The sequence below is a fragment of the Epinephelus lanceolatus genome, chromosome 1, assembly GCF_041903045.1.
Source record: "Epinephelus lanceolatus isolate andai-2023 chromosome 1, ASM4190304v1, whole genome shotgun sequence".
Classification (NCBI taxonomy): Eukaryota; Metazoa; Chordata; class Actinopteri; order Perciformes; family Serranidae; genus Epinephelus; species Epinephelus lanceolatus.
Window position 1 is genome coordinate 32070223 of NC_135734.1, and position 16241 is coordinate 32086463.

Below are 16241 nucleotides of genomic sequence, written 5' to 3' on the forward strand. Positions count from 1 at the left end.
TTGAAGAAACTAGAATATAAAACATGTTTTCAGTTATTTCACCTTTTTTGTTAAGTACATAACTCCACGTGTTCATTCATAGTTTTGATGCCTTCAGTGAGAATCTACAATGTAAATAGTCATGAAAATAAAGAAAACACATTGAATGAGAAGGTGTGTCCAAACTTTTGGCCTGTACTGTATATTGAGCGTTTAAAGGGCAATTATAAATAATATCCATTCATCCATTTTCTGCCTCTTATCTGGGGCCAGGTCACGGTGGCTGCAGGCTAGAAAGGCAGTCCAGATACTCCTCCTGGGGGATCTGGAGGTGCTCTCAACCCAGATAAGGTAAATATATAATCTCTTCAGCATGATGTGGGTCTACCCTGGGGTCTTGTACCTGTTGAACGTGGCCAGAAAACCTCCAAAAGAAGGCCCAGGAGGCCTCCAGATCACATGCCCAAACCACCCCAACTGGCTCCTTTCTATGCAAAGGTGCAGCAGCTCTACTCCAAGCTCCTTACTCTATCTCAAAAAATGAACGCTACAGAGGAAAGTAATTTAAGCCACTTGTTTCTTGTTTGCTTATTTTTATTTTATGTGATCCAGGATATTTCTGACCTGATTTATTAGTATGCTGTGATTCTGAATTTTTCTTTTATTTTCTGTACCTGCTATGCGTTGTTTTGTGTACAACTTTGTTAAATGTGCTGCTGACTGTCTTTGCCAGGACATTCTTGTAAAGATTTTTAATTCCAATTAGGCTTTTCCTACTTGAATCAATGTTGAATGAAATATAATTTCCATCCGCTTGTATTTGCAATCTCATTTGTTCAGTCACAGCCACCTCCCGCATGAGAACCTGAGACGCTTTCTGAAGCATAATGTCAGCAACTGCTGAAATATAAGTTACACTCAATGAAAGGATATTATGGCATTCATTACACGGATAACTCCTGCTGTAAGAAGTATTTCAGTGATTATGAACACATACACTGTAACTGTTTAGTGTGTCTTCTCATTCATATTTCTCAGATGACAAGAAAATCAATTTTATTTATGTATGTAATGTGCAGTGTTTTCTCATAGACTTTATCAGAGTCAGACTGGCTGAGACACTGGTCAGTGAAGTCATATTGTGACACTGGCTTCATCTTAGTGCTGAACTGATTAAACTTTGATTGGAGGCTCATGAATCTGAGTTATTATCTGTCAAGGTGTTACATAACACTGATAATTCAGTTTGATAGGAAGAGAAACCATAGACAGAATAATGAAGTAAAAGTTAACCCAGGAGAAATCGTCATCACTGTGGCCCGCAGTTGGTGTCATGCTGCTCATGAGTCATTCTTGTTCAGTCATAATGAGGCTTTTTCTCATCTTGAATCCACTGACCTGAGAACTAACAATTTTACTTCATTATTCTATTCAAGTAACGAGGGGCTGCAACCATCTCATTTCTTAGTGAAGAGGAAATGGACATGGAATATAATATTTGAATTATCTGTCCAACGTACATCACAGAAATTCATCAGCTTATGGTACCGTGAACATCATACGAGGGTTCAACTGTACACTTTCTGTCGTGTTTGTTATCAACATCTGGGGTCAAACACCTGAAAACTATTTAGATTTAGAAATTTAGAGGATGGCCATACCACCATCGTTCACATAACCCACATCCCTACTATAATCCAAAGACACTCTATGTACTGTATATGTATACTTACTTGTGTATATGTGCATTGTTGTGCAATCCTGTAGTAGTAATCCTGGAGTAATGCACCTCCAGTTTAATTTCAAAGTGTACTGTCCAGAATATTGATCCCAGTGGTTGTACTGTATGATGATCTTTAAAAAGCAAACCTGTTTTGGTGAGAAGACTTGCTCCAGTGCAGATGGCTGTCTGATGATCTTCACTCCCTCAGGGAAACAGAGTGCAGGGAAGCAGAACCAGTAGTAGAAATGATATTTCTTCAAATCCTGAAAAAGATGGTCAGAGAAAGGATTTGAAAATGGCAAAAACAGTGAGAGGAAAACAGAAAGATAGTCTCACATGAAGTTGTTACTACACATAACTAATGGATTCATAAGATGCTGTTTATACGCACTGCAAAGGTCAGCAGAATGAATTTGCAAAGGATGGACGGGTCATTCAACGCAGCTCCGGACTGTATGGCATCCCATATCTACAAAATAACAGAAGGTGAAAACTGAATTAATTCATGTATATGTATATGTGTGTGTGATTGAGAACATTCCCATTGTATGTCTTTACCTCCTTGGCCTCTCTCTCCAGCAGAGCCTTCTTATCGGTGGTCTTAAAGGCATCGAGTGTGTTGGTGTTATACAGCGTCCCAACAGCTGGACAGCAGCGGGCTGGTGTCGGACTATCCCTAAGAGCAAAACACATCATACCTTTGCAATATGAATGCATTGTTTGTTTACAACGTGCTACATTTTGTGAATGTGAATACAGTTCCAGTCTGGTTTCCGCCCACGTCACAGCACAGAGACAGCTCTCCTAAAAATCATCAACGACCTCCTGATGGTAGTTGACTCCGGACTATTAACCATCCTCATTCTCCTTGACCTGAGTGCAGCCTTTGACACCATCTACCCCACCATCCTCCTCTAGTATCAATTGGAATATCTGACATACCCCTGGACTGGTTCAAATCCTTTCTCTCTGGCCGCACTCAGTTCATTCAGTTGAAAACCTTCACATCCCAACCATCTCCCCTCTCCTCAGGTGTTCCCCAAGGCTCTGTCCTCATTCCCATCCTGTTTATCATCTATCTCCTCCCTCTTGGTCATATATTCCCTAAATACAATATCCATTTCCACTGTTACGCGGACGACACTCAGCTCTACCCTTCCACCAAACCCACCTCCACCTGCCCGCCTTCCTCCCTCTGTGACAGCTTAAAGGAAATCAAATCCTGGTTTTCTTCAAATTTCCTAAAACTCAACAGTGACAAAACCGAGGTTCTCCTCATTGGCTCTAAATCCACCGTCACTAACACTCCCAGTTTCACCATCCCCATTGGCAACTCCTCTGTTTCCCCCTCCCCTCAGGTTAAGAGTCTGGGTGTCATCCTTGACAGCACTTTGTCATTCCAAACCCACATCAATAACATTACCTGGTCAGCCTATTTCCATCTACGCAATATTAATCGTCTCTGTCCGTCCCTCACCCCCAGGACCTCTGCCATCCTGGTCCACACTCTGGTTGGATCCCGTCTGGATTACTGTAACTCCCTTCTCTTTGGTCTCCCCCACAAGGCCATCCATAAGCTCCAATTGGTCCAGAACTCTGTCGCCCATTTCCATCACCAGAACTCCATCCATCAATCACATCACACCTATCCTACAACAGCTTCACTGGCTTCCGGTCAAATACTGCATGGACTTTAAACTTCTGCTCCACACTTTCAAGGCCATCCATAACCTCACTCCCCCATACCTCTCTGATCTCCCCCACATCAACACTCCCTCCCAGACACTCAGGTAGGCCTCTTCCATCAGCCTCATTGTGCCCTCTGCCCATCTGTCCACCATGGGGTCCAGAGCCTTCAGCCGCTCTTCCCCCCGCCTCTGGAACTCCCTCACTCCCTGACATCAGGAACATTGACTCATTATCCATTTTCAAATCCCGCCTGAAAACCCACTTTTTTTAAACAGGCCTTTTCTCTTTAATTGCCGTTGCTCTGCTGCAGATTTCACATTTTACTGTGTTGATGTTTGATGTGTCTTTTACCCCTTTTAAATTTAACTGTCTGTTACTTGTTCTGTAAGGTGATGTTGAGTGCCTTGAAAGGTACCTTTAAATAAAATGAATTATTATCATTATTATTACAGTTGCTTTGTTAAAGGCTTCCACAGGAACGACAGGAACGTGAGCAGTGATCCAAATTTAGTTCAACCCTAAACTGACCTGGCTGATAAACTTTAAAGGAAGTTCAAACATTCATTATTCCATAACAATGAAAACTTCACTCAACTTTTATAAATACTGTTCAGAAGCTCAAAAAAGGATACGACCACAGTAACTGTTTCCTAATTTCTATGAATGTGTTCCTTTAAAAAGTTTTGATAATTGCTGCAGTAAAATCATATCCTGTTCTTTTTTTTAAATAAACAGTCAGGATGCTCACCATTGTGTAGAAGAATGTGAAGAATTTTAAGCAGTTACTTCCTGTGAATACTGAATCAGAGATTTGATATCTGATATTTTAGGAAATTTTCATATGATTCTCTGTCTGTATCATCTATTTTTTAACAACCACATAATAATAGGCTTCTTTTTCGACAAATTCAGTCTTTTCTTCACCCCAATGCTTCCCATCGTTCTATTAGCTCTTTGGTTGTTTTAACCGTTTAGCAGTTTAGCAGTTGTTTAGCAGAGAGTGAAGGCTGTGTTCACATCTTCATTGTCTTCCTTATCCTTTTTTTTGTAAGTTAATGTCTTGAAAGTAATCTGAACTTTAAGAATAACAATTTCATCTAGTTTTCTTCACTGAAGAGAGATATAGGCCTACTGTACTGTATATAAAAAAAAAAGTTTTCTTATACACTTTAAAATCAAGAAGGCGACCCATGAAGCTTTGGCAACTCATAGTGGGGATCAGAACCCCCAAATTGGGAATCAATGGTGTAGATTAATAAATGATCCAATCTGTAATTTCTGATGATTTGATTTTAACTTATAATTGAAAAATCTAAAGTGTTCAGTGCCTTTTAGAGCAGGAAAAACCATCTATAACTTAGAATATTTATTGTTTACATTGATGGAAGAGTTTTAAAAACCTCTGTATCATATCATTTTGAGAAAAACCTCCAGCTACTCTTAGTCAAGATGAAAACTACCTATTCAGAATCTTGAGAATCACAGCATTGAAACAGATAACCAAAGGGTGGAAAAAAACTAACACCCCAGATTTAATAAAATGGGAAAGTATGATTCAACAAGTACAGTTCATGTAGCAAGGGGCTCACAAAATACGGAATAAAGAAGATGCGTTTGAGAAAAGGTGGCTTATAGAAGATGGGAAACTCTATACTGTCAATGTATTTAATGCATAAAAATGTCTTATTAGTTATTATCTTCTATTGTAAGTTAAGACTGCATCTCTTTAACCGTTCAGTTATTTTTTCCCCTTTTTCCCCCCTCTATCATTTTTAAACTCTGAATGTATTGGTTGTTTGCATCTTTCATGTTTTTCTCTACTTATTCTCCCTTTAACTCTGACTGAAATTTTTCTTTGCAATGAATTGTAAACAAAAAAGCAAATACGCTGTATATATGAAAATGGGCTTGAAAAAATAAAGCATTTAAAAAAAGTATACTTATTGTTTACCGTATTAAAAGACTTTAACAAATCAAGACTCACATTTGTATCGTTCATTACACCTTAAAAGACTAAGTGTCACAAAAAGAACTGAGGGTGAAGATATGGTTTGTAAAGGCAACATACTGCATCATACTTACGCTTCAAATGCACTGAACTCCAATGTCAGGCGGGTGGGCAAACCGAGTGGGTCCCCTATAGGACAGAGGTGTGAACAAAACGGTCACAATATTTCAAAGTTGTTTAATAAAGCATACTGCTCAAGATAAACTCAATGCCCTCCCCTGTGCCACCTGTGTAATTAATATTAGTATTATATAATATCTAGAGGTGTCAAGAAAAAAAGTTAATAAAAAGAGCAACTTAAGAGTTATTGTTTTAATGATACCATCTGATATCTCACCCACTCACCATTGTAGTAATATCCTTTGATACACTTGGGGCTCTCGTCCAGTCTGTAGTCGTTGAGCTTCTTCTGCGTGAGCTGGTGCCAGAAGCCGGCCTCCAGAGCACTGCTGAAGGGAGCGAACTGCAGCTTGAGGTCTGGACTGGAGGACACTGCTTCACTGGTGTCAGATGCCATCACAACTCCACTAACACGACGCACAGCCAAGTACTACAAGCTGTGAAATGAAACAGAGTTGCGAGCTCTATAATCAGTCACAACTACGACACACTTTCAGTATGACAGTTACATTCACACTGAGGTTGTTACCAACGGGCTTAACACACATACACAATAAAAAAATATATGGTAACTGATTTGGTGCTGAGCTTGTGACCTCTGATGTCGCTGTTTAATATAGAATCAGGAAACAGTAAATGTATAAACTATTATGAGGAAGCAGTGAGGTCATTCAGTCAGTTTACTGGTGATCAGTCAATTGATAAAGCACGAAACAAATAATATATGTATCAATCAGTGCAATGGGTATGGTCGGGTGAGCCCACTAAAAGTGTGCATCTCTAACCATCAGCAATATTCTGTGGCAAAACAATGTGTTTAAATCATTCACAACAGGCTAAAGATAGTGGGTGACAAATGTATGACGTACAGATCGTAAAACCTTTTGCAGCAAATTTGTGATTTAGGACAAGTCAGCCTTTTCTGTCTTTATATATCTTTATATTCAATAAACAATAATAACTTTATTTATAGAGCACTTAAGTGTTTTCCAAGGTGAAGAAAATACAAAACAGAAGAGATACTGATAAAAAATAAGCACATACATGGACCTTCACCAACATATACACCTGTATGCATACATACATATACACATTTTGTCAATAGTACGTTTTTAGACGAGATTTAAAGACATGAACAGAGTCAGCTGATCTGATGCTCAGTGGGAGGCTGTTTCAAAGTGAGGAGCAAGAACTGAAAAGGCTCGATCACCCTTTGTTTTTAACCTGGAACAGTTAGAAAACCCAAACTAGCAGACCTGAGAGGCCTGTTTGGGCTGTACAGTGTGAGAAGCTACATGTATACTCTGGTGCCAGATCATTGAGAGCTTTGTATGTAATTAAGGGAACTTTAAATGAAGGAGTACTTTGCTTTACACCTACTTCCATACAGGTACATAGGAGAGGGGCGAGAAGGATAAAACCCTGATGACGTCTAGTCACCGAAACGTTGCAGGAGCATTAATATCATTATTTTTGCAATTTAGAAAGTGTACAGGATTCTTTCCTACAAGTTTTATAAAGAGAGACTGGAAGCCAATGCAGGGAAACCAAAATAGGTGTGATGTGTGAGGATCGTTTTGTTTTGGTCTAAAGTCTAGCCAGGGCCGCCCCTCCCTGAACGCAGAACACGCGCTGTGAGTAGGGCCTCATCTTCCATGGGGGGCCACATTTTGCGCGAGGGGACGCATTTGCGCAATGGATGCGCACATGCGCTACCGTGAGGCGCGCCTAGAATCAGCTCGAGGAAGGAGAGAAGAGACCTGACCGCCCATGCGTCGCTGCAATGATTGACAGCACTCGACATCTGAACAATAAGAGGGGTGCGCTGGCAGGCACTTGCAGAGCTGCAGCTGGTGAAGAGTTGTCGACATGTCGTCCAAAAGAGCCTCAGGAGTATGTGCGGGGACGGGAGGGCGGGTGGGCTCCACGGAGGGGGAGACCCGAGCCTCGGGGGTATGTGCGGGGCCGGGAGGTCGGATGCTCCCAGAGAGGGGAGAGGGAGAAATATAGCTAAATAAGATTAAAATAGAAAAGAATGTCTCTGTATTTTATTTCTGTTTTCAGTGTTTAATTAAGGTGGGAGAGGCGGAGGGCTGAGGGAGATCGGACGCCTCCAGAGAGGGGAGAGGGAGAAATATAACAAAATAAGATTAAATAGGAAAAACCTGTCTCCCTCTTTTATTTTATTTTCAGTGTTTAATCAAGGGTGGGGGATTGAGGTGGTGGAAGTTACTTTCTTTTGATGAGTAACTGATGGCTATTTGTGACTCAACTTCAGTTTGAAGTTATTTTTATTTAATATTTAATTATTTATTTATTTCAGATTGAATTTTTTATTTTATTTGACTCATACAGCCAAACTACTGTATCTACAGTACATTTGTTATTGCCAATAAAGGTTGTCAAGTTAAATGGCAAGTTGTTGTACGGTCATTTTGTACCTATGATACATTTGGGATGGGGGCCTCCAAATAAAATTTCGCTTAGGGCCCCAATTTGGTCAGGGGCAGCTCTGAGTCTAGCTGCTGAATTTTGAATGATTTGGAGCAAGTTATGCTGGTAATAATCACTTGAAATCATCTGACTAACAAATATAAATATCCTAATCTTTAGAGTCAAATGTTTGTTACATACAAAAATGTGAGTTGCCCCTTGTTCTTTTGCTTTTTTGTATCATCAATAAGATAAAATATGTTAAGATAGGACATAACGGCAATGCATAGTTAAGGTTTTGAGACTACTGGCCAGACTAAATGGACAATTCAGACATGTTTCTTTGGGCTCTGCAACTGAACAACCACCAAATGTCCCCTCTGGTATCAGTGAAGGTTTATCTTATTTTATCCTATCTTATCTTATGTCAGAAGTGATACATAGATTAATCCACAATGGATGCTATCTGCACATCCAATTGTTCTGCTACATGGTAACATCTAACACTATTTATTTCAACACTTTCAAAACATTTTTTTTGCAAATTCGGCTGTTTATATGAACACAAAATGCAAACTAAAGCCCTGCCACTCTTGTGTTATATGGATTATTTCTTATTGGCAAATGTGTTGCACCAGGACATCTAACATTTAAACACTTTAAATATCTTCTTCGGGACTTTAAATGCTCACAGGTGAATTAATGAATGTTTAAATTCCTCATATATTTCATCTGGACTTAAAGTCTTGTGACACAGTCCACACAGTGAAACTAGAAGCTTTGACAGCATCAACTGCTTTGACGTGTTTTTTACACGCAACGAGCATCTCCATGGAAACAAAATCCCTTCATTACAATATACCTATATTTTAAAGCAGATAAACTGCGCTAACATTGAGCACACGTTCATCTGTCAAACTGTACAAGCTGAGGTTTGTGCACTTACCAGAGATCCTTACTTCCGGGTCCGGATGATCATGTGATCACGGGACTTGTCAATACAGCAATGCAGTGTGGGTAAATAGCTGTCAGTTAGCTTAGCGGCTAACGAAGAAGTGTATCCCTCTCTGTGTCTTACGGGACACGTATCATGGAGTAAATGAGAAAGTACCAGAATAAAAACATGAACGCACAAACGATGAAGCACGAGAACACTGACAAAAACTTGTAGGCGCCGTTTCTTTTCATGTCGGAGTGAACAGATATGTTCGGATGTTTAGGGACCAAGCCTCCGAGATGTAACTTCGCCAATGTCAGTTCACTATCTGCACAACCGGTTTAACGAGGTTAATTCACAACATACTTGTGGTTAAACGGGAAGAAGGCCGCATTCCCGAAAATGTAGTAAAAGATTTATGAGTTCATTTTAGTCCGGATGAATACCGGAAAATCAGAAATTGGCTTCACCTGGACACCGGACTGCCAAACAATGAGTTAGGGATCGTGGCAAAACTACACTGCTGGGAAAAAAACGGACAGTTATGATTTCCGAAATGCAAGTTATGAGCCCTAACTTTTATTTTGGCTCTTCCAAGCAATTTATTCGTTTTTAATTTGACATATTTAAAAAAAAAATGAATCTAAGTACGCCCCTAAACTCTGGAACAGTCTGCCTGAGGGTCTTTGGAGCTCTACATCTGTTAAAAGGCTACTTGTCAATCTAACCTGAAGACACATCTTTTTAGCATTGATTTCTCCTGAAATGTATTTTTACTGATGGTTGTTTTATCTTATCTTAGCCTGTAGTTTTAACTGAATTTTATTTTTATCTTTTATTATTATTTTTCATTTATTAATATTCATATTATTTCATCATATGTTTTTATAATCTGCTTTTTCTCTGTCACAAATTATTTGATTGTTTTTTTATATTCAGCACTCTGTGTTGCATTTTACGCATGAATTGTGCATAAATGGCGGCAGTAGCTCAGCCCACAGGGACTTGGGTTGGGAAACCGGAGGGTCACCTGTTCAAGTCCCCGTCCGGACCAAATATGGAACGTGGTATGGTAGCTGGAGAGGTGCCAGTTCACCTCCTGGGCACTGCCGAGGTGCCCTTGAGCAAGGCAACAAACACCCCCAACCGCTTGGGGCGCCTGTCCATGGGCAGTCCCCTCACTTTGACATCTCTCCACTTAGTGCGTGTATAGGTCCTGTTTGTGCATGTGTGTATTTCGGACCTGTGTGTAAATGACAACTGAGTGAAAAAAATTGAATTTCTCCTCAGGGGGATTAATAAAGTATATATATTTTATATATATAAAAGGTTTTTATTTATTAATTTATTAATATATATTTTGGGTGTCACCTAACAGCAAGAGGGTCCCTGGTTTAATCCTAGGAGGGAACCCTTTTACGCGGAGTTCGCATGTTCTCACCATGTCACCCTGGGTTTTCACTGGGTACTCCAGCTTCCTCCCACAGTCCGAAGACATGCAGGTTAATTGATGAATGTGAGCGTGAATGGTTGTCTGTCTCTATGTGTCAGCCCTGTGATAGTCTGGCGACCTGTCCAGGATATACCCCGCCCTAGCCCAATGTCAGCTGGGATAGGCTCCAGCCCTCAAGAGGATAAGTGATTATGGAAATTAATGAATGAAAGTAAGGATTAAGTGCATGAACATAAATTCCAAGAGACCAAGGACCAGACTGAAGCAATGATTTTAGAAGTACAGAGGTCATGAAATTGCTAACATTTCAAATCTTTTTTATTATTATTTTGGGATATAGCTGTTCTCTTATATTTTCTGTCGATGCCCTCTCCACACAAAGAAAATTTGAATGGGTAAATCAAAATCCTTGTTTAGTTTTTATTTTGTTAGTCTTGGAGTGCTCAGATACAAATATAGTATGGAAATACTGAGTCTAAAAATAGTGGATTGATGTGTTGATGGAAAACCCCAAACATTTTTTTAAGCAGCTTTTTATGTCTCAGGATGGGAATTCATCCAAATGTAACCACTATTATTACTAGGACAGGAAGATTTGGCTCTTGTTTTCAGCTAGTCTCCTAGGCATACACACTCCAACATCACACAGTGTCAGGCTACTTTAGAGTAACAGGTGGTATTATGGACTATTGCTTTGGAATGACAGATTAAAGTCCTTAGAATTTGATTTACCACTCAGTTTGCCAGTGAACAGTTTATTGCACATAATCACAGCTGGGTCATTTAAAGTTCAGTGACATTCTGTCAGCCATATTAACTGGTTGAGTGAAACAAAGCAACAAATCCAACAGTGAGCTTCATGTAGGCGTACACTGTGAACTGGCGGTCAAACCAGCTTGTGTTGCTTTTAACATGCACCTTTTAAAATGCTGGACTGGATTTAAGTTGCACTCATGGATCAACTACACCACATTCGTGACCAAACACTAATTTGTTTTCTTAAGTAGCTGACACTTCATGTTTCGTTTAGGTTAAAAAAAGAGTTTGATTATTATAGATGAATTCATTCCTCAAAGTAAAATGTAAAATGCTGCAGCAAATGTAGCACTTGTCATATGAATTTCAAAAATATATGCTCTTCTTTTTTCGTGGCTCTTATACCATGTTTATTGTCAGTCTCTGCTTCACACTTACATTGTCCTGTTCTCACTCCTCTTCATTTCACTGCCAGTATATAACTCCTCTTCATTTCCCATGATTGAATCGAGGTGTATTCTTTTAGACAAACTTGCACAAGTCACGGTAGAAAAAAACAGAAGAAAATGCAACTCCTTTGGAGTGGTTTAAAAGCCCATGTTTTGCAGCAGCAGTTTAAGGAAATTGTTGTTAATGCGGTGTCAAGGCAGTTAGCCAAATGTATGCTCTGCCCTGTCAGTGAAATTAGCGTCATGCAGTCCACTCCTCTTTATACACATCACATGAAAGACAGATTTATTCCCCTGATGAATACCCTGTGAGATCACTGTACTGTATATACTGTATATCTTCAGTACACACCTCAGAAATCCCTGACACAGACCACACAGGGATGTAAAGAGACATTTTGTGGGGCCATGGATTTTAAAAAATACCATCTTTACACCTCTCAAGTTCAAAGCTAACACCTCAGACAACCTCTCCGTGGCACCCTATGTCATCGCTTGATTAATGAGCACCTTAGTCTTTGGCAAACCCGAAAACCATAAATCAACCACACAATAATAAGAAATAACTTTCATCCTGTTCATCCATAAAAAAAGAAAGATGAAGAGCATTAAAGTGCAGAGGTCCTCCCTGCATCTCTCACCAAAAGAAATGAAGGCTGAAGGTGATGATGTTATCGCTCATTGGATCAGAGCTTTGGCAGGCTTTCTTGCAATAACAGTAACAAAGATGTGAATTATGATGATGTTTATTTGGTGAAGGGGGCATTTCAGGAGAGCTCGAGCCCCTATGGCCACTATGAGCCGCACGCCTGTGCTGCAACATGTAGTGAGAGTGATGTGGGTTGTGTGATGTAAAAACATTTATATATTTACGCCAGCTGATGATTTCTCTGCCATAAAATGAAGAGTAAGTCAAAGATATTTCGTTCCTCTGCAGTGATGTACAACTGTACTGTTAACCCTATGGCACATACGGCCTTAACACCAAGCTGACCTCTTTTGCCACATTAAATTGTTTCTAATAAAGCATTGTGTTTTTCAGGTGGGCATTTTTTATTACTACTTATATTGGTTTTGGCAAATCTGCACAGGCAAGCTCCATTTGTACAACTAACAGAGCGCTTAGCTTCCTTTCCACCCGACAGTAAAGTATCTATTAGGTTTATCAGAGTCAGCTGTGACTGAGCTGGTCGTGTTTTCACTGTTCCCATGGTTACAACCAGCATAAGACTGAAAACACAGAAATGTGCCACTTTTTGATGTTGAATTGATCTAATGGTTTGTGCGGAGAGCCTTTTCTTAATTCAAACTGAGGGTCAAAAGATAGAAAGTGCTGCATGTAGTTCATAAATTCAAATTAAGTACACATTTTGTAAAATTCAACGAATATCTCCACAAGCTGTGTGTTTGCTGGTGTTCGTACACAGCCCTGGCTCTGCACATGGGAAACAAACAAACACCATCATGCTGTGCTCATGCAGCGGACAGGGGAAAGGTCATGGATGTATAAAGAGAGAGGCAGTGGGAGTGAGAGGGACGGTAAAATGAAGCTTTTGAAGGAGGAGTGTCGGAGGGGTGTATTTGTTGGGGTGTTGAGGTCATGTATAAACAGTTTCTATCCAGAATCACATCAAGAATATAAAGGTGTGTGTAGCAAGACTGGATTACCTATAGGGCAGCATGATGAGCTGCCCCAGACGTCTTGCATTATAACATAACTGTATTGCCTTATTTGGCATTATTATTTTGTTTAATTTAATTTAATTTAATTTAACTTAATTGATTTTATTTGGAATTATTTTATTTTATTTTATTTTACTTCATTTTATTCTTTTTGCATATTCCTAAGTAAAGTTAAAGTTAAAGTCCCACTGATTGTCACACACCTGAGTGTGTGAAATTTGTTCTCCGCATTTGACCCATCCCCTGAGGGAGCGGTGAGCAGCAGCGGTTCTGCGCTCGGGAACCGTGTGGTCATCTAAGTAAAGTTGTGTTTAATAAAATTAACACAAACTAATTGACATAAAGAAAACCTAAGGCCAGAAAGTGAGGTGTCTGTTTTTGCATCTCTAAGCAAAAACAAAACCTGAAGCTGTCGTCTTCGTCTATATTGTGAACTAGATGAGAACTTGAGTGCAGCAGGGTCTCATCATCAAAATTTTTCCCAGGGGCCCCAGACAGGTTAATCCAGCTATATATGTACATACCCTACACAGTATGTATACAGTAGAGTTTATTCAAACACACAGCATATGCGTCTTTACAGTGGTGGAATGTAACTAAGTCCATTTATTCAGATACTGTACTTAAGCACAAATTTGAGATACTTTTACTTCACTTGAGTATTTTAATCACATGCCACCTTCTTCCTACTTTACCACACTTCAGAGGGATGCAGAATAACCATCGTCTGGCCTCATTTCCGTCATCTATGTCTACCTCACTACATTTCAGAGGGAAATATTTGACTGTTAACTCTACTACAATAATTTGATAACTTTAGTTACTTTACAAATTGAGATTTCTGCACACAAACATATAAATATACAAGTACAGCTGCAACGATTAGCTGATTGATTAGAAAATGAATGGGCAACTATTAAGATATTCATTAGAGTCATTATTTGTGCAAAAACATCTCATGTTTCCAGCTTCTCAAGCATGAAGACTTGCTGCTTTTGATTTTAATCAGTTTGATTAGTTTGATCCCCATACTCTATACTTTATTATTTATTAGGATGCCTCCTGGGTGCCTCCTGTTAGAGGTGTTCTGGGCATGTCCCACTGGTAGGAGGCCCCAGGGTAGACCCAAGACACCCTGGAGGGATTACATATCTCAAGTAGCCTGGGAACACCTTGGGGTCCCCCAGGAGGAGTTGGAAAGCGTTGCTGGGGAGAGAGACGTCTGGGGTGCTTTGCTCGGCCTGCTGCCCCCACGAGCTGGCTTCGGATAAGCAGATGAAAAACACTTCCATACATTTTCCTGATTGTACTTACATACTTTTACGTAGGTAACGTTTTAAATGCAGGACTTTTATTTCTAACAGTGTGATATTAGTATTTATAGTTAAGTAAAGGATCTGAGTGCTTCCTCCATCACTGCTCATGAAAGACACTACTATCCCTTAAATGGTAGATATGCTGTGGTATTCATACCATGGAGCATTATTAAAAACAAAAGTGATTATTAGAATAATAGACTGAGATCTTTGCTCTCTTTTGCCAAAAATCAATCCCTGAAGGAATGAAATGAGGCCAGATGGCAGCTAGCATTTATCATGACAAGCGTTCAAATTGAAAAGCCCTTCTCGCAGTAATTTCCATATCATTTACATGAACATCAGAACAGTCACTGGCCACATGATGAGAGCAGTGCTGGACAGAATATGCAGTAAGGATTTAGATTCTTTTGTATCTACCAGCAGAATGTTACAGCTTTGGTATGGGAAAAAATTAAATGAGAACATGTGAATCATGACTGTTTTGCTGAATACCAGCCTGACACTGGCTCCATCTTGTTGACAGAGATGTACTGTAGAGATGACAGAGTGCAATCACACTTCTTCCAGCTCACTTCCACCCCTCCTCTGATTTGTTTGGTTTGGCTGAGTAGTGACTCACAACCCACTGCTGGACACAGGAAACATTATGCGTGTCTTGATTTGGATTTTGTTGGAGGTTAATGCATTGTTACCCTGTTTCAGACAGTATAATCCACATATTAAAATTTAAAATGTGTTAATGGGCCTCTGACGTCAGAAAACAATTTTGATATTGATATCTTTTATATCATAGGTGTGATAATGTGCTGTCGTGCCATTTCACTTTGTTTCCTGCAACAGGATTGCTTTTTCTCATAGCAGACATAATTGTGCTGTAGTGCTTTGTCTCTGGAGCCTGATGCATGCACTTTGTGCTTTTTCTCCAAATATCAAATCAATACAAATGCATCACAAAAGCTTCAAATTTATAGTGGCTTTTTGGAATAACATTCTGTGCTCTTTGGCTAATGACATGAAAAGAGGTGCTGCGTCACCTCATAAAACACATGAGTGGTAAAAGCTCAGCAGTCATTTTGTAAAGGGCGGTGGGACAATGTTAATCAAGTTTATTCATATACGTAGAAATAAATGTTACTTGTTCTGTTAATACCCAGCAAGCAATAGTCGTGATTTAAACGTATTGGCTATATTTAGCTCCGATTTAGTAACCCACATGCCTACATGTAACCCAAAATCTAGCCGATTTAATTTTGAAATTGATTCGCCGTTGCAGATGGCGTGCGGTATGATATTCAATCACGTATGGAGAGTCAACAGTAATTAAAATATGTTTATCTCCATTTTTTGGACATGGTCTCTACATAGCCGTATAATTGATGACATCTACACTTTTGGCTATGGTTAGACGTCTACCAAATTTTCACTGACAGCCCAAATTCAGCTGTGATTTAGCCTAGACGTCAGGTCTTCATGTAGACGGCTATTAGATGTTTTTTAAACCAAAAAATGCTTGCTGGGATAGTTTCTCTTCAAATTATGTCTTTGCTGACAGGGGACTTGTGTCTTGGGTCACACAGAATGATGTGTGCCTGATGCTCCCTCTCATCGGCTCACATTGGGTCATCCTGGGTCATTGTCATCTTTTGAATAAGCTAGCAAAACCTTAAACGTTGTACATTAACCTAGACTTTG

General features: G+C 39.6%; 1 protein-coding gene across 1 annotated transcript in view; it reads right to left on the minus strand.

The window, feature by feature from the left end:
* Positions 1 to 9038, minus strand: part of atg7 (ATG7 autophagy related 7 homolog (S. cerevisiae)) — a 123764-nt gene extending 114726 nt beyond the window's left edge. The window contains exons 1-6 of the mRNA XM_033627368.2: positions 8899 to 9038; positions 5745 to 5956; positions 5474 to 5528; positions 2261 to 2378; positions 2094 to 2171; positions 1849 to 1965 (exon numbers count right to left, since the gene is read on the minus strand). Coding sequence (XP_033483259.2) covers positions 1849 to 1965; positions 2094 to 2171; positions 2261 to 2378; positions 5474 to 5528; positions 5745 to 5916 — 540 coding nt within the window. The 5' untranslated portion in view covers positions 5917 to 5956; positions 8899 to 9038. The remainder of the gene's footprint in view (positions 1 to 1848; positions 1966 to 2093; positions 2172 to 2260; positions 2379 to 5473; positions 5529 to 5744; positions 5957 to 8898) is intronic.
* Positions 9039 to 16241: the final 7203 nt, after the last annotated feature.